The sequence below is a fragment of the Corvus moneduloides genome, chromosome 1 (assembly GCF_009650955.1).
Source record: "Corvus moneduloides isolate bCorMon1 chromosome 1, bCorMon1.pri, whole genome shotgun sequence".
Classification (NCBI taxonomy): Eukaryota; Metazoa; Chordata; class Aves; order Passeriformes; family Corvidae; genus Corvus; species Corvus moneduloides.
The window spans coordinates 77,383,082-77,407,560 of NC_045476.1; the positions used below are offsets into that span (position 1 = coordinate 77,383,082).

Below are 24,479 nucleotides of genomic sequence, written 5' to 3' on the forward strand. Positions count from 1 at the left end.
CCTTCTCCTCCTGCGACACACTGAAAAATACGTGCATAAGTAGGGTAGAAAAAGGAGAAACAGACCCACGCAGCGCTTGCACTTCTTTTATTATTCCAGGAACAGGACCCACAAAACACATCCCCCGTGTAAGGACAGCCCTTGCAGCTGCGTCTTTGGAATTATACAGGTAAACTATGGTGTCCAAGAAAGTATTAACAGGATAAATATATAACAGTAGCAAAAGAAAAAACCAACTCAAGGCTTTGTCATTCAAATATTCCATAGGCACCATGTGCCCTTTTGTTACATTCTTTAATAAAGGACTAGAAGCAGGTGACAGGGAATAAACCCAGGTGTCCTGGGGTGATGAAACAAAGGTACTCAGACCACAAATACCTCACAGGGACATCTGGTACAAAAGCATACTTTCATTCCCGTTCTTGCCTAAGTGCTTCTCCAGTTACTAGACAAAAAAACCACAGCTAGGCAGGATGCTCAGCAACACCTGGAACAGGCTGCCAAACACTCCTTTCAGCTCCAGGGAATGTATCAAGGCACTCAATGGATGAGTCTGGAAGGTAAGAGGGGAGGGCAGCTGCAAATGTGCTCCAGCCTTGTCACAAGCAAAAGTAACTTCTTCTCTCCCATGGGCTCTCACTGCCTGACTCTGCCTGCTGCACACCAAAAGTGAAGTCAAGCACAGAGGAAGCACTCAGAGAACAAGGGGGATGGCTCTTGTGTCAGCAAGAACCTGGAGACCTCTGCACCCAGGTGCAGGGGCAGGAGGGGTAGGACATGAAAGGTGCTGTGCTTGTCTAAGCAGCTCTGTTATTCCTGCCAAGCCCAAGATCAAGAGCACAGAAGAGGGTTCAGGCACGGCTGAAAGAGACAATTAGTGCAAAAGGAGTCACCCTGTGCCAGGGAAATGTAAATTTATTGTGTGATGGCACCTATGCTGCCAAGACATCTCCTCCTTAGGGACAGCAAAATCTGCCACAGAACAGAATGCTGGAAGTTTTGTTGTGCCGGATGAAGAAGAGGAAGGGATGATCAGCAGTAAATTCTGGAACGATCATCGCACAGCGCATCATCATCACTGCAGCTGTGGCAGCAGCCGCTTCAGTGCCTTCTTCGTTGACATCCACAAAGGACTTGTGAACCACTTCAGAGAGCACCAGCTCGTTGCCAGATGAGATTCCCGAGAAGTCTGCCTTCCCCGAGTCAAATGCATCAGGCATTCCCATGCTGCTCAGAAGGGGTTTCAGATCATAACTTTCTTCCAGTTTAAATCTGGGTAAAGACACCCTCACCTCTGTAGAGTCCATCATTTCAGGATTGATCCAATCTGTTAGCTTCTCATATGTAAGTTCTCTTTCCAGCTGAAGAAAAATCCCAGATTTACTTAATTACATTGGGAATTGAATCAGTCTTACACAAGCAAAAGAAGTGCTTATGGGGTTTGTTTACACAGTCCATAACATGTATCTTTTTTAGCAGGGTTAGTGTGTCTCAAGCCAAAACTGCAAGTTATACTTGTCACTTGAGAATACGGGCCCCACCAAGATCATTACCAAACGTTTTTTTGGTAGGTACGATCACCTCCATGTCAGGCTTACTTCTACAGAACATGTTAGATTGTTTGGGGTTTTTTTAATTTTTACTTATGGGAAAGAAAGGCACAGAGGAACAGCTAACAAGGACGCAAAGAAACAAAACCTAGTTGTTCTATCTCTTTACCAAAGATTCATTCTTCAGGTCAGTCAACAGCATCATGAAAACAGTCTGCTCGCAAGGCCCGTTGCAGTCAGTGCTAGAAAACTTTAATACACTCCTTGTCCAGAGTGCCAAAGAGCCCACACTTGTATCCTATCCTCACCACAAAAGAGATCCTGACCTTTCCTGTGAGCATCCTTCCAGGCACTGAGCCACACACCACCTGCCAGCTGCTCAGCACAGAAGATCTACAGGACAAGCCACCAGACTTCCAAAGAGCCCACCCAAAAGCCCCCGCCCCACACTCCATCATCACCAGACTCTGCCTTCACCACAGCCACAGCTGACCTCTGCTCCTGAGCAGCACCAGCTCTTCTTCCAGAGCCTCTGGCTAAGGCAGCAGCACACAGCCTGAGCAGCACTGACACACAGAGGGGCAGTCACTTTGGGGACAGGGAGGAGAGGGACATTTCTGCTGGCACCAGGGACACAATCCCTCTAGAACTGAACTGCAGGTCTCTGAGCAACAGCAGACCTTCTTCCCTAGAAGGATTCAGGCTGTCTTTGCACTCAGCTCAACAACTTACTCTTTCCAAGCCTGTGGATCCATCCTGGATTGCATCAGGGAGCAGGATGATCATGCTCAATTCATTACCCACATAAGGGAGCTCAAGGATTTTGGTCTGGAAGTCCCCAATATAGGTCATGTTAAATGTGTCCTTCTTGAACATCATCTGCACAGGTCTGGTTTCATTCTAGAAATACAGAGACGTCAACAGTTAGTGCTGAGCTACTCTGCTGGTCTCAAACTACGAAGCAGGCAGCCTGTTACTCAAGGCTTTTTAGGATTTGACCAAAGACAACTGATCACACACCACAGAGCGCAGACACCACACTGTCTTTTGGAAATAACTAAATATCCCTGAGATTTCATTTTTAATTACTAATGTAGAAATGTCTTTGAAGATTCCTTTAAGGCAAATACGTGTCCTTGCCCTTTTGTTCACTTAACAGCTAGTGACAAACACTAAACTGAGCTGGTAGGAAGTAGGGGCTATGTTCTTTGCTGTAAATTAATAAGTCACTTCAATGCATGGGTTTTCATTTTTAGCCCATGCGGTTCCAAGCGCTACAACAAAGACTTAAAATATTTTTAAATGTATCTACTAAAACTACCAAGAAAGTGAGAGTATTGTTTTGAATTCTTAAAAGTTATAAGGATACTAAGAAGGGGAGAGAATTTATTCTCATTTGCATTCTCTGCTATCTTACTCCATTTCCACATGGAGCATCAGCTACTACTGTTTGCTCCATTATTTTCCTTCTTTTCAGTTTCACTGCTTTCTCCCTTACCTTCATGAGATTAAGTAGATTTCTGTTATTGAAGTAATGCTCATTGGAATAATGCCCAGAGAGAATATGGCAGAAATTATTTTGCAGCAGCACTGACACATAAAAAGGATCAATAAGCAAAAGAAAAGCCACACAGAAAAAGAAAATCATCCAGCGAGTCATAAGAAGTGCAAGAGTCACAGAAATAATTTCACAGGATATTGGAAAGGTTCCTGGGATGTCAGAGTAACTCCTTGTTACAGAACAGGATGTAAAATAACTAGCTTAAGACTTCAGCTTACACCTCGGATTTCCAACTGTTCATTGAGGACAGAGCATCAGGAACTGAGTCAGTCCAGCAGTCTCTGAACTGCTCTTGTAGAGAATATGGGGTGACCAGAAACACTCCCTCATTTAAAAAGTGCTAGTGGCACCTTAAAGCAGTCTTGGATTTATTTCACCATTGGGGAGGGACAGTTTCAAGACAGGCATGAGGGCTTCCATTTTCCACAGTGCTTGCTTCAATCACCTGAGTTAAGGAAGGCACATTCCCAGTTCTTGTTAATGACACCTGGAGGCCAAGCCAGGGCTGCAGGGGATCCTGAGGGGCCACCATGGCCTGCCCATGCCAGTGGCCAAGTCTTCTTAAGAGCACTGATCTACTTCTAAAACCAAGACTGCAGAGCACAGACATCTTAAAAGGACTTGTTTTTCCCCATCTATTTCGCACTGGCTCAGGGGCAGAAATGCAGCAAGAAAGCTCTGACTGAAGAAGACTTCAATTCACAAGCTTTCACACCTGTCCTTGTCCTAGGTTAAAGCTTCTAGTAATGATGTGAAAGTTCAGAGAAACTCAGCAAAGAGGGTGTTCATAGGAAAGGAAGGGGGCATAAGGGATCTCTTACAGCCGACCCAAGCTAACCCTGCTTGGAAGATTCAGTTTCTTCTTACAGGTGTTCATTTCAGACTACTTGAGGGGAACAGACTTTGCTTGTCAGCATTTCAGCACATCGTACCTTATTAATTCGGAATGGCCTTTCTGTGGTTCTCTCTTTGCCGAACTGCTTTTCCCAGTTGCCTTTGAAATAGATGGCATTCACCAGCACAAGCCTGGTCAGGGAATTCACAATCCCCTCTGCCAACAGGTTCTGGATTCTACCTTTATGATACAAAGGAAAAACCCACACTTTTAATAGGTTGACATGGATCTAATTATTATCCAAGACAGTATCTACTCTGTAAGACATACACAATAGAGAAGAGAATTATGGACCACACACAGCAACAGCTCTGCCTTTGGGTGCTTTGAATTCACAATCCTATATCCTGAAAGGGGTGCTCACCCAAGAGGTGGCTGCCATTAAACACAACAGGGCACTTGGCAAAGCACTCACCTTCAGTCCTTTCCTCTACCCAGCCATTGATTTGTTTCCTGGAATCCTCCCAAGCATGCATGAAGTCGGTCTGCTCTAGGCCAGCATGGTAGGATTTCTCACTCGACTCTATAAATGACTAACAGGGACATTCACAACAGATTTTCACCAAGAGATTTACTCTCATTCAGACACAGATGATTCTTACAGTCCCCAAGGAAATCTGCCTCCTTTCTTTCCCCAGCTTCATATCGAGCCTTGTAAGTTCTGGCTGACAAGTTCCTTCTAGGATTTATAACTCTTCTTTGAACCAGGAATTGTTACTAAATCAATTGGCTTTAACACTCTACTACAATCTTCTACTAAACCTCAATGAAAATAATGTGGCTATTTCTTTTCTTGTTTTTCTTTTAGGTTTCAGGGACATGACATAGGATTTTTTACGTTTCTTTATAAGAGTTTTGCTAAGAAGATACATCAGCCATTTGTCCCTGAGCCAATTATATGAATGGAACACAGAACCCTCAAGCGTAGAAATTCATGGATTTTACCCTGCTTTGCCATATTCAGATCACAGGTTATCTAAAAGGAGACTCTCCACCAAGTTCTGACACCAGGCTCTGGCAGAATCTATTGCACTCCTGGCTCTCAGCACAGAAAACTTGCAAGGCAAACCCCAAAGGCTGCCTTTCTACTCTAGAGAAAAGAGGTAGCAAGTACATTATCCTAAGAAAGGCCACAAATTTAAGGGCTACTTACTGGAAGGAACTCAAATGTCTTTTCTCCATAGAGCCGGTTTGCAGTTCTCAGGATGTATTTGGTGTTTGGATCATTAATTTCAGAGAGAAGGGATTGATACCCATTGTGAGCATCCTGGGCATTGTTCAGAGAAAGCACCTGCACAAAGACAAACATCCACAGTGCTTGTACATGTAATGAATTTGGGAGCAGCAGAGTCAGCAGTCCTCATTTTCCTTCCCTCAAGGAAGCACTAGAGGATCACAAAATGGCTGAGGTGGGAAGGGACCTGTGGGGACAAGCTGGTCCAAAGCCCTGCCCAAGCAGGGACACCTAGAGCTTCCAGGACTGCGTCCAGATGGATTTTGAGTCTCTCCAATTATGCAAATAGTATAAGTTTTTGAGAAACTTCCATAAATATAAATGGAAACAAAACATGGGTTTATACTCCTCTCCCAGTTTGCAAAGGAAGCAAACATCAGAACCAAAACGACTGATTTTGCACTTAATATTGTCAGTTCCTGCATAAAACACATGCCAAGTTGTGTTTGCTACCTGAGCAATTTCTTAAAAAGGAGGTAATCAGGTTGCAGTTACCAGTTTGAAATTTAGACAGTGGGATTTTTTTAATATTTTTTGAGTTGCCAGCTTCATTTTCAGAACATGTATCATGTGATACTAAGCCCAAGCAAGGAAGCAAAAGAAAATACTTTATGCAGCCACTAATTGATCACACCAATAAATAAATCCCAGGTACCTCCCAAATACACATTAAAGAGGATCTGTCTCAAAAACCTCCACACAACAAAACCCAGGAACCTCTTCATTTCATAATGAACAAAGCTCATACTAAAAAACAACGGAAACAGGTTCTGCTTACACACCCACCAGAGGAATGGCTCTGCTCTCTCAGACTACAGTGACAATCACAGTTTAGCACAAGGGCATGGCACAGACTGTAAGACACATCTGTTCCTCATACGCTCCCATCAAATGCCATCCAACAACTTTATTTGGACCTACCTTTGTTATTTGGGCTTCAGTGCTACCTCTTGAACCCAGCAAAACCATGGACAAAGCAGAAGAAATACTCAGTGGCGAAAAGAACACATTCTGCCCACTTTTCTTCTCACACAGCTTTCTTAAGAGCTCCAGAGAAAAAGTGGTGTTTGCTGCACAGAGGCTTTCCATGCTCCTGAGCCTGGGACATAAAACACAGAACAAGAACGGATCAAACTTTTTTGGAATACAAAAACTTGTTTCTCTCTTTTGCACTTCCCTGCAGAAACTAGGCAACAAATGTCATGACTCGCTTGGAAAATTATCAGCTCACTGGAGACTGATTTGGTGGCACAAGCACCTGAAGTCCCACACTACATATTTGAGTTATTTTACCAGTTTAGAGTCTGCTTCTGGATTTCAATCCCATATCCACACAGTGTGACATCTTTTGAGGTAGCCAGGCACAACAGCATTTTGTTCAGGACTTACTGAAAGAAGTCTCTCTTGACTTCACACAGAAAATAATTTGCTTTTATAGGGCAACCTGAGCCAAAGTTAGACAGCAGAATGACAGAATTACCAACTCTTACTTTCTGTAAGTCCACAGACCTTCAGTGGTACCTGCAGCTTGCTTCTGTGTTTGCACGCTGGGTTTTAAACCTTCCAGCCAGGCTGGGAGAAGTCAGCAGTTATATGGCCTACAATATAAAAGAAAGAAAAAAAAATAAATTATGTCGCCAGCATGACATGTGACTGCAATTTCCTGCTTTATTACAAAGAAAAAAGATCAAAGTTCATTTTAGCTCCGTTTTATTGCCTGCAAAGCAGCAATGCACATATTCATAAGCTCAGTGCCTGTCATACTCTACATACATCTGTTATAAGTAGTGAATTTGAATCAACACCACACCTATTAAATGAGCAATAACTACTAGAACACTGAGTTAATCCCAGATAAGTATCATATGTCATCATAAGATACCTACTGATAGTTTTTACTATCTCTGTGTTTTGTTCTTCCCTTTAGGCAGGGCCTAGTGTTGACATGTTGCTACCAAATACAAAACCAACACCTAATTCATACTACTGATTCATTATCGTAGCCAGAGAGTTGAAAAGAGCAAGTTTCCACCTGCATGCTCTTCCACCCAAGAAAATTTCTTGCTAGTAGCTTTACTATAAGCAATAGGCATTTTCTCCAATTTCTCTTCTCCCATAGCTAAAAAAAAATACAAGCAAAAAACAAGCAAGCTTTGATGGAAACAATCCTCCAATTGTGTCTGAATGAGTACTTTATGCACAACATAAAGAGGAGACACATAGTGTTCACATTGGTTACAATGAAGACCAGAATTTTCCTACTGTCCCAATACCTGCAGATTGCTAGCAGTAAGGTTTTTTTGGCCTCTGGGTCAAAACACACAGGATTAGTGACACGAGCAGGCAGTTATTTCCTAGCAAGTGTCTGTACAGTTTCCACAACAGGCAAGAATTTACAGACAAAAGGATGCAACTGACACTATCTGACTGCCTGAAAATCAGAGGCATTCAACCAAATCAAAAATAATATTCAACAGCTGGGACACAAGGCTAGGAGTTACATCTGCACAGTCAACTATGCTTTCTCTGCAGCTCAGGAGGAGCAACATAAGTACAGACACCTTTCTCATCAGAGACAATACACAGTTTGGAATCCACAGTTTTGGAGTAAATCCACAGTGACCACACTTTAAGGAACCAACAACCTCATGATACAAGTACATATTTATTGGTCAATTGCATACCGCTGCAAAGCCCTCAGTGGTCAGAGGGTTTGCTGACAGCAATTCCTTCCTCACTCTGCTCTCCCCATGCTCTGCAAGTCAGCGGTGAGACACTCGTACAGAGGTTTTGGCATGCCCAGACACTGTGTGTTCCTACCACTCTGAATTTGATGCATATATTCTCAGCAGTCAACACCTGCGCTTCAGGACAGTCTTTATGGACCAAAAGGCCATATGCCGTATGTAGATCAACCAGCAGACAGCTACTGCAGGGCCTCGCCACGGGGAAACCAGAGCAGGGTGCAGCTCTCCTCCAGCCTGAGGCCCAAGAGACACTTCCCACCAAAACTACAGTGTGGATCAGTGTCAAACTGATCCAAACAAGAACACTTCCCGACGTTGTGTCAGCTGCATCAGAGGAGACTCAACTCTTTCAAACACAGCCCCAGAGGGAACTCAGGGCAATGGCCACCAGGCTGTGTCCATCTCCACAAAGAAAGCTCTGTCTGTGGCACGGACACCCCTTTTCCCACCTGCTGAACCAAAGCAGACTTCGTTGAGGGAAAATGCTTCATTTACGATTTGGAGAGTTGGGAGCGGTATTAAAACACCTGCAGGGCGAGGTCGCAGACAGCTCCTGGTGATGGCCCTTGGCATCGCAGCTCTCCGGGGGGGCAGACCGTGGGACACGGCCCCGCTGCTGCCCGCCTCCTGACCCCTGTGCCTCCGCAGGGGCGGGGAGATGGGGGGCAGCCTGACACTGTTCCAGCAAGCTGAGGCACAAGAAGCCAAAGGTTTGGCCCGCCCTGGAGCGAAGAGTTCCTTCTCCACCCCCGCCGCGGGCTTGGCCCGATGGCAGAGGTCCCAGTCGTGCATCCCCGCGGTGCTCCCGGCGCTCCCTAAGAAGCGCTCCCGGCACACCGCCGCGGCTCCAGCTGGCTAGAAGCGGCGGTATTTAGGGAATGTCACGAAAGAGGGAAGAAAAAAAAGAAAACACGAAACACAATAAAAGCAACACCATGCAGATCTACTTCTTTTTTAAAAAAAAACCGCAAAACAAGAAAACCCAAAAAAAACACAGGCACAGGCTTCCCGTAGAAAACCTTCAGGACAACGCAGCAACAGCAACGCGGCCGCCGCACTCACCCCGCCGGCCGCCGCGCTCCCTGTTCCCGGAAGCGCCGCCAAGCACAGGGAAAGAACGGGAACCCGGCCCCCCGGGACCTAGGCAGAGCCTGAGGCGCTTCACCCTTGCCCGCCGGGAACGGGGAGGTGCCGCCGCCCCTCCCCGTAAAATGGCGGCCCCGCCGCCTCAGTGAGTCTTGGCCGCTGCTCCCCTCCCCTTGCAGCTCCGCCGGCCTCGGCCCGTGTTTTTTCACCTCTGCCTCCCTCTCGTGGCAGAGCTGACGGAAAACACCCCCGGTCTGTGAGGGGCTATTAATTACTATTACTTATTTCTGAAGGTAGGATTGCTTTGAGCAAAATTGAGCTGTTGCTGTAGCAAGACACCGTACGGGCTTAATCCTTCTTCACACTCCTGAGGGTCTGGGTGAAGCAAATAGCCCTTAGGGAGATGCATTGCGTTGTATTTTATTGTATTGTTTTTTATTGTATCTGTAGAGCAATATGAGGGTAATTGGGAGCTGATGAAGACTTGGGATGTGGAAGGAAAGCAAGGGGACAGCCACAGGGTGAAGGTTGGGAGAATCTGCCTCCAGTAGTAACTCAAGAGCTTAATCTAGGGCTAAAAAGCAGGAACTGGGTCTAATTGCTGAAGGCTGGCAGTACATGCTAGGGCCACATCAGGATAAGCAGCCCTCATCATGAGGGTGAGGAGAAAGACTGAGGCAAAATATATTTGTGCACAGTGCTGTGAGTGGGAGAGACAGAAACACCATAGCTTATCGTGATACCCATGATGGCCTGATCTGAATGACAGCCAGGATTGCTCTGTGGATGTGAGGCATCACACTCTCCTCATGGCACTACCATGGTTGTTCCATCAGGGTAGGAAGGAGGCATTGGAGGAGCTACGCCTCAGGCACCAGGGTGTGTGGTCTGATGAAGAAAGAGTTCAAGTCCCACTCCCTGAGTTGTAGAGAGCTCCAGGTTTGGGGTTTGCCTCTGTGCTAGCAAGCAAGCAAGCATCTCCTGCTCTGCAGGGCAAGGACTCACTGACTAGGGCGAGCAAAGTCTGCCAAAGAAGAGGATGGTTTGTGATTTGTTGTGTCTGATGAAGAAGATGAAAGGGTGATCAGCTTTGAAAGTCACTGTTGGGACTTTTGATCTCATCATCAAGACACCTGTGGCAGCTGCTGCCTCAGTACCTTCTTCATTGACCTCCACAAAAGCTTTGTGAATAACTTCTGAGATGAAAAGATCCTTCTTCACTGACATCCCTGTGAAATCAGCCTGACCTGGGTCAAAAGCATTTCGTATCCCCATGCTGCTCAGAGGGGATTTAAGGTCATAATTCTCTTCCAGCTTCAACTTGGGCAGGTACAGATCGACTTCCGCTTTCATCATGTTGTCTGATTTGGTCCATTCAGACAGTTTCTCATATGTCAGCTCTCTTTCCACCTGCAATGAGTTGAGGAAGAAAACAGTTGGAATGCGAAGGACAGAGACAAGACATGCACAGACCAGTGTCTCAATGCTCATCAGGAACATGTAAAAAAAGGCCCAACTACCTGCAGTGATGAAAGTTGGAATGTGCATCATATTTACAGGGCATAATCCTACAAAGTGCTGAGTGATTTATACTGCTATTTATTTTTTTAAAGGTGGGGAGGTGTAGCCCTGAACCCTCAGAGTAGTTTATTATTTTTTCTCTGCTGTGAAGAACATTGCTTTTTTTTGCAATGTGTGACTTATAACAGTAATAATAGGTGCTTGATGTGTGTGTATATGGATGAATTTTCTCTGAGTAGTGGTAAATAAATGGGATGGATGGGAACTGAGGTACAAATAAAAATATTTTCCCTGCTCTGTTTAGAATCTGAAACTGATCCTGACATGGTCATGAGTGGCTGTTGACACCTTCTGGGTCAGGATAGTCAGCACCTAGTTTGAGAAACCTCACCACAAACTATCAGCTGGAAATCCAGACTGCAAATGACATGAACATGAATTAATACAGCCCTCAGGAGAAGATAATTCTAGGGCACAGTGACTGAGATGTGATCCTTGCTTTCCCTATGCTATATTGGCAAAAGGAAAGAGGACACAAAATAGGCTAAGGCAGTTGTGTGGACAAAGGTTTTAGATGTACTATGTTTGCAATGTTATCATGTGCCCTGAATCCTAAGGTGAAAATCATGGTGTAACAGTTTCTGAAATTAAGTATGAGCATGTCTGAGCTATTCTACTGTGATTTTGGAGCTTGTTGTTCCTCACTCTTTTCATTTGTTTCTGTTACTGTTTCATAGTGTATGTGATGCAACAGTAGGTCAGCCTTACCAGCTCCAGGCCAGTAGTGTTATCACTGATGTCATCGGGTAGGAGAACGAACATGCTGAGTTCATTTTCCACATATGGCAGCTCAATGATTCTGAATTTCATGGTTGCTTCATGGAATATGAAAAATTTATCTTTCAGAAACATCATCTGTACTGGTTTAATCTTGGTCTGTGAAAAAATGCAGACATTAAAAAATTACCTTATGTATTAAAAGGATGATAAAATTTACTTGCTTCATTGGACTGAAAACAAGTACAAGACTCAGCAGCGTTTGGATACCTTGGAAAGGTCCCTTTCCTTTAGACAGTATCACGTACACCCCCTTTTCAAAGTCTTTGAGATCTTTATAAAAAATTAGCATAAACACACAAGCTAAATACCTACTAACTGAATCCCATGTAATGGATTTATAAATTTAAAATAAAGGAGTTAGCTTTGATAATCAAGTAACTCTCTTTGCAGGCCATGCTATTCACCGTGTGAATTAAACCCTCTCTGGTACCAATGCATTGGGTTTGCATGGTAGTGGAGAAGCTGCAGGGATGAGTTCTGTGAGGAGACATCAGAAGATGCCTCTTTGTCAAGCAGAGCCAATTTCAGCTGGCTCCAAGGCAGACCCGCTGCTGTCCAAATCTGAGCCAGTCAGTGACACTGGTAGGGCCTCTGTGATTACATATTTAAGAAAGGGTAAGAACTGCTGCACAAAAGCAGCTGGGAGAACCAAGTGAGATGATGTGGGAGAAACTGCCCTGAAGACACTTACATCAGCGAGGAAGGAGGGGGAGAAGGTGCTCCAGGCCCTGGAGTTGAGATTGCCCTGCAGCCCACGGTGAAGACAATGGTGGTGCAAATAGCCACCCTACATGCTCCTACCCTGTGGAGAACCCATGCTGGAGCAGGCTCCTGGCAGGGCCCGTAATGCTGTGGAGAGCAGCCCTCTCAGCTCTCAGGAACAGGTTTTCTGGCATCACCTATGACCCTGCAGTGGACCCACACTGGGGCAGTTCTTGGAAAACTGCAGACCATGGGAAGGACCCACATTAGATTTGAAGGACTGTATCCCATGGATAGGATCCCACAGCTGAGCAGGAGAAAAGTGTGAGGAGGAGGGATTGGGAGAGACAGTGTGATGAGCTGACTACAAGCCCCCCTCCCAGTCCCCCTACACAGCTTTGGGGCACAAGTGGGTGAGCCACAAGTGAAGCTGTGCCTGGGAGGAAGGAAGGGGTGAGGGTAAGGCACTTTATATTTGGTTTTATTTCTCACTAACCTACTCTGACTAATTAGCAATAAATTAAATTATTTTCTTGAAGTTGAGCCTGTTCTGCCCGTGATGACAATTGGTAAATGACCTCCCTGTCCTTTTCCTGACCCATGACCTTCTCATCCTGTCCTGTTGAGAAGGGGCAAGTGATAGGGAGTTTTGGTGGGCACCCACCACAACCAACTGCTGTGATGGATCCTAAAACTGCACATGTTGGTTTCGGGTACGCAGTCACGTCAATTACTTCACATTGCCTGGCATACAAAAGGTATTTGCACCCTTAATCTATGTCAAACAAAATGTTTGCTTCCATTGACAAATAATTTTGCTTGCTTTTGACACAGTCCAAAAATATGCATGCAGTCAGCCACTGGGAACTGTCAGTGCATGATTGTTTAAATACTGTTAGCTCAATGAATAGATCATCTGAATAGACCATCCTCACACAGTCAGCTAAAGTGACCAACCCCGTGAAAACTCCCTGTGAGGTCTGATGCAGCACCCAGGGTGCGTGTGGGAAGAACAGCTGAATCAGATCCCATGAACTCAGGGTCCCAAGAGCAGAAGAGTGCCCTAGGTGTGTAAACATCGCTCTCAAAAGCAACCTGGTCCCGTTTGAAAATGGTACTTAGAGAATTTCTTCTTGTCCTTAAGCTACTTCACTTAGTCTGCTTAGCTTACTTTTTTTTTATCTTAACTTTAACTGTTCTCAAGTATTTTGATACTGTGGAGTTACAAATTAAAAATCCAGTTTTCATGAATATGCGTGAATAAGACAATGCTGACTTATTCTCACAGTTGCTATGCTCACTGAGTTTGTACCACTTTCTCAGTTCTAACTACTGGTGCAGTGACATATGAAATACAGGTGAAATATTTTCTCCTCAGTAATAGACATATTGCCATAGGACAACAGGCATGTAGACAAGGAATTTACCTTGCTTAGTCTGAAGGGCATCTCAGAAGTATTTTTCTCCAGAAATTTCTTTTCCCATTTTCCTTTGAAATAAATGGCATTTACTAAGACCAACACAGTGCGAGAATGGAGAGATCCTGCAGGCAGCAGACTCTGTATTTTCCCTGGAAAATCAGACAAAGAGACTGTTATTCCAGTGTGACTGCATAACTTGACAATTTTGTTTGTTTTCTTTGCCTACCTCTCAAAAATGTTTGCATTTGGGTTTTTTTTTTATTGTACATTTTTATGATGTGCCTATGGTAAAAGTGATTTTTGAAGTATCTCTGTATCCTTTGTCCAGAGAAGTTGTGGATGCCCTGTCCCTGGAAGTGGTCAAGGCCAGACTGGATTTGAGCAGCCTGGTCTAGTGGAAGGTGTCCCTGTCAATGGCAGGGGAGCTGGAACAAGATGATCTTTAAGGTCCCTTCCAACCTAAACCATTCTATGAATTCAGTGATTTTTATATATATATATATATTTATTGGAGTTTTGGTAGTAAATTGTGTTGGAAGTAGGTAAAGCGGTATAGCTTGCATGTTGTGTGAAGTTGGTTGCAAGCAGCTGAAGAATGCAGAAGTAAAACCCTCACTAATCACTGTGAAGCCACATAGTATTTACCTGTGCTCCCTCCAAACAGCAATGATTCAGAGGAGGCTACAGCATAAAGAATCCAGGGAAGGACCTTGTAAGGAGCAGCAGTTAGGTTGGAGAGAGGCATTCTTCAAACTATTCAGCTGTACTTTGCTCATCACCTCCCTCCCCTGAGTTTCCACCTTTTATGGATCCTTGGCTGCAAGAGCATTAAATGTGGAAATAAAAAATATTTGAAAGTGAGTCAAGAAAAAAGCCATCAGAGTGATACTTACTCTCAGTTTGATTTTCTACCCATGAATTGATCTGTGCTCTGACTTGTTCTGCAGCTCTCTTAAAGTTGACAGCTTGTGGTTTTGCATTGTAATAGCTTGTAATGAGCTGTAAGAACTTCTGAAAGACAGGATTTTAAAAAGTGTGCTTATTTAGTTAAACTTGAGTTATAAAAACGTTAGTAATAATCACTTTAACAGATTATACGATCTGATAATGCATAATTGAAGAAAATTTGTTTTATACGCAGTAACCTTTATAATAAGGTCTGATACATTCTATTCTAAATATTAAGTAAGGACTGATCAAACTTCAGTATCAAGGAAACTGATACATCACATTTTTGGTTTTGAAATCAAAAGTGGAAATCCTTAATTTTGAAATATTTATGAAACCTTTACTTTTTTTTTTAATTTTTCAAAATGACATTTTAACATAATTTAAATACTTTTTTTGCCTGCTTTATGAAGTAGTTTTCAGTACAAGATGGAGGAATAGTCTCATATAAAGTTGAACAAAGTCTTTTAGTTTGCTTCAGAGGTGAGGAACCTGCCAAAAATTTGTGAGGACAGTAAAAGGAATGTTCTGGTAGAACAAATAAATGGCAGAAAAGCCAAATTAACGTTTGCATTGCTGTCTGCTGTGAAATAATTCATGGAGATTCCCAGCAGGAAATTCGCTCGATTCTCTGTAAAGTAAAGGTGCATGAGATTATGGAGAAAATGAGCAACACATATTCAGAAGGACAAATTGCTAATTACTCAGGAAACCAAACAAACTCCAAAATCAAAGAACAGTAACCTCACTTAAAAGCACCTTCCAAGGACCTGGAAGATGATTAATGCAACGTCAGTTTTTAAAAGACTTCAAGGATACAGACAATTACAAACTCCTGAGTCGGTGTGGGGCAAATTAATAGAATAGGTGTAGTGAGTGTGTGGGTTAACATGACTTATTGGAGGAGTGTCAACAACATTTTGTAATAGGAAATGTGAAATCACTTCTGAAATCTGTTGGAGTTTTCTGAAGGTGTTAGGAAGCATATGGGTAACAAGGCTGAGCCATTACAGTCGTTTTGGATTACCAAAAGGCATTTTATAGGGCTTCTCACCAAAGGCTGAGCATCCATGGGACTACAGAGACAGATCTCATTTGTTTAAAAGACTGGAAACCAAGAGTAGGAGGAAATATGTTCACGATGAAGGGTTATTACTACTGGAGTACCACAGGGGTATGTGCTGGGGTCTGTGCTACAGTGTTTTTTCCATAAAACCAAAGTCTAAGTGTTTACATTAAAATATATATGTTAACATCTTTATTGGTGACACAGTAAAGGATAAGATATAGGAAGTCATTGTTACTGTTTAGGAATGAGGTATTGAAGCTGTAATGGACAGGTGCATGAAAATAATCTGCCTGCTCATGGCCAAAAACACAAATAAAAATTTAAGAACTATGAAGAAAAGAGTAGGCAACAGAAAAGAAACTTCTGTAATGTCACTGTATGGTGTTCCCTCTGCCTGAATTCTCAAGGCAGCTGTGGCCTCCCCAGTCTCAAAAATGCTACAGTATAAAAGATACAGACACAGGGAGTGAGGGTGACCAGAGATGTGGAGAGGTGTCCTTTAGAACAGAAATGAACCCACAGGGATGCCAGCAGGCAGCAAGCTCAAAAGGCACAGGCACTTCCTGCAGTGTGTAGCTCAGCAGTGGAAATCCTGGTGCTGAGAGTTGAAGTAGATTCAAAATACAAGTCTGCAAAGTCCTGAAACAACAGCTCATCAGGGTCTGTTGAGTAGACATGCTCTCTGGTTCAAGAAGTCCCTGAGCTGCAGATCACTTGGTGGCCACAGCAGATTCTGGAGAAGAATCACTACACCATTTTCTCATGCGCTTCCCAAACTATTGCCCACTGCTGAAAACAGATGGGCCTCTTGTCTGTCCAAGGCTAGCCCCGTATGGCTGTCCTCGTGTTCTCACTCCATCCCCAGTGCTATCATCTGGAATTTTTTTATTGTCTCTATTGATAATCACTCTTAATGTCAACATATTCCCAAGATGTTCAACTCACAGGCAGTAATGGGTAGGTCTTTTCCTCATACAGTCGGTTGGCACTCTTCAGCAAGTAAGTGCTTCTGCGTTTGTTGATGGCAGACAGGAGCTTTTTTAAGCCAGAGTGGATGTTTTCTGCTCCCTCATGCTCAGGATCCTTGGAAAGAGACACCAATTAATATGGCAATTTTTTTCTGTTGCAGGCTGTTACGTTTATTTAAATTGTTCATGTTGTTTTAATTAAAAAGTTTCAGGGAATGAAAGTATTTTTTGAGTATGTTGCATGTTTGCAGCACTGTGTGTAACTAGATGCATGTGTTTCTACCTGTAGGGTAATGATTTATTTCTGCAGTGCTTTGTAGGCATTTGGGAGCATCATCTGACAGTGCTCCAAGGAAGCCGAGTCTCATTTTTGTCATTGTCAGGCCTGATTTTCAGTTTCACAAGACCTTTCAGTTTCCCAAGGATCCATCAATGCAGCCTGGCAGCTTTTAAAGAGGTGTTCTATTCTCATGGACACCGGTGTCAAGGCACAGACTTACCAACTATTCAAATTTTCCCTGTTTCACATGTTTTTTTTCTGTTGCTGTTTGGATTTCGGAGAGAGCTTGTTTTGGATGTCAGTGTTGATGGGTTTAGGGAGGATGAGCTTGTTGTTGCCAGCTGTTGCTTTGCTAATGGAGGAATGAGCTGGTCCCCACCAGCTGCCTGGATGCAGTGTCCTCCCCCATGTCATGTACTGTGCCCTGCACATGAGACACTGAGAGTCTCTGCCACTGACTCAGCGTGACTTGTCTGTCATTCCTTGCTAAGATACTTGCTCACTCATGCTGAGACATGGGCTGCCAGGAAGGACCCCTAGGAAAGAATTTGGTAGCCAGAGGACACAGGATAGCAGAGGCTGAGTTTTTTAATGGGATAGGAACAGAATGGAGAGGTGATAGAGGAAAATATCTGAAGGACAAGATTAGACTCACTTTGCTACAACTTACAAAGTCAGTGAGTGGCTAAAATGAATGTGATTGCAGTGATTCATCTTGAAGAATCATCTCACATCATCAAAGGAGAGAATGGTATAATCCTCTTCCCCTTTTTATTTGCAGTTAATCTAATTTAATTTCTTTCAGCTATCTTTTGGGTTCTATGCTGAAAAAAAACATGGCTTGCTTGAGTTAACAAGCTTTTCAGTGCTTAGAAAGTTCATTTGATGAAAAAGATCTGAGCAGTCTCTCTTGCTGGCAAGTCTCTGGGGAGCTGATGAGCAAGGATGAGTCAATATGCATTACCTTAAAGGGGAATTTTGTCTGCCTGATGTGTCCATGCATAAGAAAGGTGGAAGGGACTTTACTGGGAGTCAGGTGTGAATGCAGTAGCTGTTTTTCACTACAGGAAAAAAAAAAACCAACCCAACCAACCTGAAGGGGATAAGAAATGGAATTGTCCAAAGCATATTAGGACCAATGATTGCTTGGTATTTCCACAGCCCAGCTAAAACCAAGCGAGACAGTATTAGGGCCAATCAAAATGCTCTTAGTGTCTCAGTTCTGCTTTTGAAAGACTGAATTCACAAGCTTTACAGTAGTATTACCTACTTGCTCACTTTTTCTAGATATAGTTCTTACTGAACCGAGACAGTAGATAATAGACTGAAAACAAGCAGATGTTAGAAGCCTAAAGCAGTAGTTGCATTGGCCTATCCCATTCTCAGAGATTTTTATCTCACAGTCTTTTGTTGTAATAAATACCATCTTTCTTTTCTTTGGTCTTGCTGGAGAAGGCCTTGTTGTCTCAGATGAACCTTCTTCTCTTGCAGTCTGGTTAAAATGAAGAACCTGTGATGATGATAAATGTTCAAAAAGACCCCTTGTTTGCTGGAGATTAATATGCCCAAGGGTTGTAAGCATGTTAGTTTTTTACGGTAATTCGTCAGCCACACCTAATGATAGTCTGTTGAAGTTATTGAGGACAAGATCATACCCTTGATTAACTCTCTGTAACTGTATCATTACTACATAGATTTTAGCCACATTGACTGCTTAATAATAGGTCAATATTGTGACAGGAACAGGTTCCCCAGGGAGGTGGCCCCAGTAGCAAGCCTGACAGAGTTCAAGAGGTGTTTGGGCAACACTCTCAAGCACATGGTGTGACTCTTGTGGTGTCCTGCACAGGGCCAGGAGCTGGACTCAATGGTCCTCACCTGTACCTTCCGACTCAGTATATTCTATGATTCTATGGTATTTTCAATACTCACATATCTCCGTTATTCATGGGAGAATTACCATTTTTATGGACCAACTATGTCACAAAGAAAGATTTGTGTCACTCCTGTGCGGCCAAACACATGTTCAGGAGAGCTCGCTAACTTCTGTATGCAGTATGAGAAAGCAGATATACTGCTACCAGAACCAGCTGAGGTGTAGAAGCAGTAATATCTTGCCTGAGAGATTATCTCCAGATTTCCTTTCTCTAGCATATTATAGGTCCATATTAATTTTTTTAAATAAAGGTGTCTCCCCCCTACTGTTTGAACACAATGTTAGGTTAATTATTCAGTTCAGAGGGCAGTTAAAATGAAATGTAGAGTTCCAAGCAAGACCAACAGTAGCCTCTAATGTCAATAACTTCTCGTTGGCATACCACTTGCAATGCTCTGTAAACTGTAAGCTAAAAGAAAGATTGGTGAAGAGCAGAGATCTTGGAAATAAAGTGGAAGTGGCCTGCCATAATGTTGGTACAGAGAAGAGCCCCACTCCTGCTGTCAGCGTTGCAGATCACTGTCCTCCCATGTTGTTCCTTGCTGTTCCCCATAGGTAGAATAACAGTGCAATTTCTGTAGGAACCACCTGTAAAGTGGTGCACTAATTTCAGAGCTTACCTCAGCCATCTGGGTTGCGGTGTCACCTCTTGCACCCAAGTGGACCATGGCAAGAGCGGTTGCAATACTCCAAGGAGAAAAGAAAATGTTTTGGCCTTTGGAAGTTTCATTCAGCTTTTTGTAAAGGTCCAGAGTGAAGCTGTTGGTTGACACTGAGAGAGATTCCATTGGTGCACCTGAGACAAATGAGTGTCAGACAGAGGTGGTGACTGCCTCTTCACTTCTTTCAAAACATACAAAGCTGCCAGTGGGAAATTGCCTGCACCTCTCAAATACAGTCTGATAGTATCCCTGGGTAAAATACTGCACAGAGACCAAGTACAGTCAGCTAGGAGGTTTCTTTTTAAGACCTGCATTATTTTTTCCTTGCTCATCACTTTTGGTGTCCTTACCAGTTTTATTTGTTCTTCATCAGTTGACTACAATTTTAGCTAGAAATGTTTTCAGAGTTTAGACTTGTTTCAAAAACTTATTTGCTCTTTGCTTAATTTTCACAGAGTTATTCTTTGATTCTGAGAAAGTGAAACAGAATAATTTCTCACTGTGCTGCTTTGGGCTTTTTTCTATTTGTTTAAACTTCCTGTGCTATTGTTTTCTGCTGAAAAAAAGCATGCTGAATTCATGTGATTCACTACATATATCCCAAAGTCTACTCGAGAGATACAGATTTTTACGTGTTCTTGGTGTAGGTAAACCCATATTTGGAAGCTGTAGCTGGATTTGCTAATTTCTGTTTTTCAAGAGAATTCTTGTATCTTACATGCAACCCCAATAGTTCCTCTTTTAACCAACAACAAATTTTCTCTGGTTTCCTGCGGGTTTGTCCTGCACATTTTCCATCCTTGTTCTGCTTCTTTTCCTAAGTGTGTTTTTACAGGACAAAACCAAAGCAGACAAATAACCACAACCCCAGGATTAAACTGATTTTCCATACATGGATCCAGAACAAAGCTGTGCATCCTATTAGCATTTTTTGGTCCATCTAATAATTTGATAAATATTAGGGCAAACTCAGAAATTTCCATTGTCTTCATCAGCATAAAGACTAATAAAACATTTGGTAAAGTTAGTGTAAGATGGCGTCAAGTAAAATTTAAACATTAGATCAACAACAGCAACTGGACATTTAAATCCATCTTCACCCACAATTTGTGTGGTTAAATCAAAACCTGCTGTCCTCAAAGTGAGCTGCTCCCATGAAGTGCCAGAGATGCCTGGAGCCCCTGGGGTCCTCAAGTTCTGTTTTCAAAGCTTCTTGGAGTTCTGCAACTCCAATGCTTTGAAGCATTCCCAGAAGTTCTTCAGAGATAAACGTCATGCAGCCTAGCTCATATCTGAGCATTTTTAGGTCCTTCAAATCACATATCTTGCTGCTGTTCCTGGATGCTGATACTCCCAGAGCATATATAGGGAACGGGGCTGAGCTGAATATTTTTAACTGAAGGATTTCAAACTGCCATCTCCTTCTCCTGTTCCCAGGGAATATATGGGGAGCAATCAAGTATCTCTCAGGCTTGAGAGAGAGAACATACATGTGTTTCTGTGAGATTCACTGGTCTACTAACCACTTTGGTCATCTGGCAAGGAAAAAGTCTGGATGCCTGATCCAGTAATTATTTGAAAGTAATAAATTAGAGGCTTGAACTAGTACACCCAATGCTGAGCATCCAAAACACTGTGCTAGGGAGTTATGTTGTCTATTCCAGGATCAGTAGAAGGGTATTCTCTCCTATAGCTCATTCTTAGTCCTCTGACCTGGATCAACTGGCAGCCTGGTGATTAAGGCATCCTTCCTACAGATCAGGAAACTTTCTGCCCTCCTAGTCTCCGTAGGTTTTTCCCAACCTCGGTTTGCATTCTGTCACTGTGCATTGGCACAGTGTTTTCCTAAGGGCTACACTTTGTACTAAAAAATAAGTACTCCCTTCCTCTATATGACTTTTGTGCCATCATTTAACCCCCCCAGTTCCAAAGAATTTTAAACTAATTTTTAAGACTTCCAAATAAAAGCTAGTTATTTTGATAGGAATATTTACATTACCTGAAATCCTGAGAGAGAAAAGAATTAAGATCTGTCTTCAGCCAGGATCTGTGGCAGTCTGCAGGGCAGTGAGTACTTTTGGACATGCAGAAATGTTTGCACCTCCCTTTTCTTATCTACATCCTCTTCTGGTATTAAATGTGCATGTTCCCTCATTTATTCCTAGTTCTCCTCTCTATCACCTGCTTTCAGAACTTAGAGACTTCCTTAGTTCAAGGTCATTGTTAGTGGGTGTATGTCCTGGAACATGAAGGCCAGTATTCCTGTTCCCCACAGGTGTCCTCCACAGCTGTGGAGTTTGGCCCACAAAAAATTTAGGAATTGCAGAAAATAATTCAACCACACTGTGTTGCCAACAGATATGTTGAAATAATTTTACAGCTTCTTTTTCTCTACACCAACTGGGGAAATTAATAGAAACTGATCTCAAAGCTATGGCTAAAAGGGAATATTGAAATAGACTGTTAATCTCATTCATCCTGTGGTTAAATTCCTGTGAGAGGGGAAGCATCAGAATACTTGTAGACCTCACTTCACGTAAAGCCCTTCTTTTGTAGAAGAATATTTTTGCATTTTTGCTCTTCTGTTTCAGAAAACAGATCACAGAGGAAGTTTAAAAGGTATTTACACAGTCACCTAAGACATGTGATGAAATGAGAGTGAATGCTGGGCTCATTTGAACTGGTGGATGCTGTTTTGAAAGACTTCTGCTCCTAGAAAAGTCAGAGAAGGTGCTTTAGATACCTACAGGCCCTAGATTATACTGAGCTTATTATTCCTCTCTGATGACTGACCGAGTTTGAATCATCCACCAAAAGCTGCAAAACTGCTTGGAAGCTCTGCTTGTAATGGCTTCTTTTACTGAAACTATCGTATATGACTAGGGAGCAAAAACAGGAGAATGAGTAAAACTGGATGTCAAAGGTGTAATAAAAATTTTGTGGTCGTTATCTGTCTTCTCTGCTGCATTTAGGCTTAGTAAGGAATGGCTTCTGCCCACTAATATGACACATGCAGAGTAAACAAATTACCTGTGTGCTGTCAACCTATATGGGAAAAGCACTGCTATAAAGTGTACAAGTTCATATTTTGAACAAGGATTTTGTTTTAGGGCTCCTATACACTTAAAATCTGACTGGTGCATATACCATACAAGGTTTCAAGAGCAATTTGTGTGCCTCTCTTTTTTTCATACCTTTTGGTTTTAAGTGTGTGCAGCTTTTGTGGCCTTGAAAGTCCATCTTATTTTCTTGCTTCGGAAATGTATTAGGCACTGTTATATTTACTTATGAGCTTAAGAAATGTTTCTGCTCTGTATCTTAATCTGCTGTTGTTTGTTTTTTAGATAAATTAATAGAAGAAAAACCCCAAGCAGTTAGTGGGACTGCAAGCTACAAAGATTGGCCAAAAATACAGGAAAATGAAGAAAGGGTACCCAAACTGTGTGGACATTCTCTGTGGTATGTACTAGCTGCTGCAAGATCCTGTTTGGTAAGAGACACTGGAGTTACAGAAGGGAGCACATTAGCCAAAGAAGTGCTCTTGGTTTTGCTGTGCCAGGTGAAAACAGTGAGAGAAAATAGTGAATTGATGCAGACAAAATGGTAGAAACAAGGTTTCACTGCATCAAAATGCCTGACCTATTGACCTCAAGTGGATTAACCTCTGACAAATGGTCATAAAAAAGTCTTTTGATAAAACCAGTAATTTTCCTCTGGCATACTGATGAAGAAATTTGGTCTTTTTTGAAGCCATCTTTCATCCCTATCTGGCTCAGCAGGGAGGTTGTATCTTTCTTCCTGTTTGATTCCCATATTCCTGTACCTGTGCTCTCTAAATTATCCACTGGAGTAGGCCTTTTGGGCATTTGTTGAAGATCAGTTCTCTTGCAGTCACTCCTAGTAATAAGCAGCAGAATCACTAAAATCAGTGTTAGACTAAGTCCAATTATGGATTTTTACTCTGCAAAAAATCCTATCCAACTATGTTCCCTAGGAAGAAAATGAGACCAAGTATCACATCTGTTGCAATAGAACTCTAAAGGACAGGACTATAAACGATATGTGGAAAGGGTGTTTCTTGTGCCTATTTCTGATGGCAAAATAAAATCTTTAAAAATATGTATGCATTTGCATTGCAGTTAAAAAGCCATGGGGGTTTATATGTCTTTTTCTTGAATACTAACAGTACACCTACACTGCAAATTTTCTTGGCTTTATTAGTGTGACCTGTGTCTACCATTTCTGCTTTCATGAAGTCCATCTACCACAGAGGTTCCAGGAATTCTTTTATGAATCAAAGATTAGTACTGGAACACAAAACCCCCATCTTTCATTGTTGGATAAATTGAAAGCATGTTTATATGCTGTGTTTTGACAGGCATGGAATCACTAAGTGACAAGCAGTCCCTGCTCACAATGTGTTTGGGTTGAGGCTTGCTTTATCAGTTTCCAGTAAGTACTTATTTCTTTAGCTTTCAAAGTACTGTGACTTTTCAAAGAGGAGTTCATAGACCTGAAGTTCCAAATTTTGATGATACAGAACAAACCCAAGGCTTCTTGAAAACAGTTATTTGGAAATGCTATAGTGTAGCACCTATTACTTGGCTAATGCCTTATGGGATGTAGCAAAGAAGGAACCAGGCTCTTCTCAGAGGTTCCTGTGAGATGACAAGAGGCAATGGGCACAGACTGAAAACATGAAATTCAATCTGAACATAAGAGAGGATTGAGATGGACACTTATGAGGATGGTCAAACACTGATATGGGTTGCCTGGAGAGTTTGTGTAGCCTCTGTTGGTGGAGGCAGGTATTCAAAATCCAACTGGATATGGTCCTGGGCAACCATCACTGGCTTAGCCTGTTTGTATAGTGGGTGAGACCAGATGATCTCAAGTGGCCACTTCTACCCTGACAATTCTCTGATTCTATAAGGGGTAGCCTGACCTGAGAGCCACATGCTGGTTACCATGAAAATAATGCAGGGAGGCACAAATGAAGCAGCTCCAGTGTTGCTTGCAGTAGATGAGCTCTGCAGAGACTTACCTTTCCTTCTCTTTC

At 42.7% G+C, this 24,479-nt stretch overlaps 2 protein-coding genes across 4 annotated transcripts; both read right to left on the minus strand.

Annotated features, from left to right (window-relative positions):
- Window positions 1–72: 72 nt before the first annotated feature.
- On the minus strand, window positions 73–9,221 carry LOC116447537 (serpin B6-like). Of its 2 annotated transcripts, none has more exons than XM_032116819.1 (8): window positions 9,050–9,221; window positions 6,750–6,838; window positions 6,162–6,339; window positions 5,160–5,297; window positions 4,422–4,539; window positions 4,044–4,186; window positions 2,283–2,450; window positions 73–1,361 (listed from the first exon to the last, which is right to left on the minus strand). In XM_032116819.1, exons 3-8 carry the CDS (start codon window positions 6,327–6,329, stop codon window positions 957–959), a joined length of 1,140 nt encoding a protein of 379 aa, XP_031972710.1. In that variant the 5' UTR covers window positions 6,330–6,339; window positions 6,750–6,838; window positions 9,050–9,221; the 3' UTR covers window positions 73–956. The 2 variants fall into 2 exon arrangements, with proteins under 2 accessions (XP_031972710.1, XP_031972720.1); XM_032116829.1 differs by having other exon boundaries at window positions 6,731–6,838.
- Window positions 9,222–9,496: 275 nt separating this feature from the next.
- On the minus strand, window positions 9,497–21,483 carry LOC116447508 (heterochromatin-associated protein MENT-like). 2 transcript variants are annotated; one of them, XM_032116760.1, is made up of 8 exons: window positions 21,420–21,483; window positions 19,379–19,554; window positions 18,246–18,332; window positions 16,520–16,657; window positions 14,451–14,568; window positions 13,564–13,706; window positions 11,363–11,530; window positions 9,497–10,483 (listed from the first exon to the last, which is right to left on the minus strand). In XM_032116760.1, exons 2-8 carry the CDS (start codon window positions 19,544–19,546, stop codon window positions 10,082–10,084), a joined length of 1,224 nt encoding a protein of 407 aa, XP_031972651.1. In that variant the 5' UTR covers window positions 19,547–19,554; window positions 21,420–21,483; the 3' UTR covers window positions 9,497–10,081. The 2 variants fall into 2 exon arrangements, with proteins under 2 accessions (XP_031972651.1, XP_031972659.1); XM_032116768.1 differs by lacking the exon at window positions 18,246–18,332.
- Between the last annotated feature and the right edge of the window lie 2,996 nt (window positions 21,484–24,479).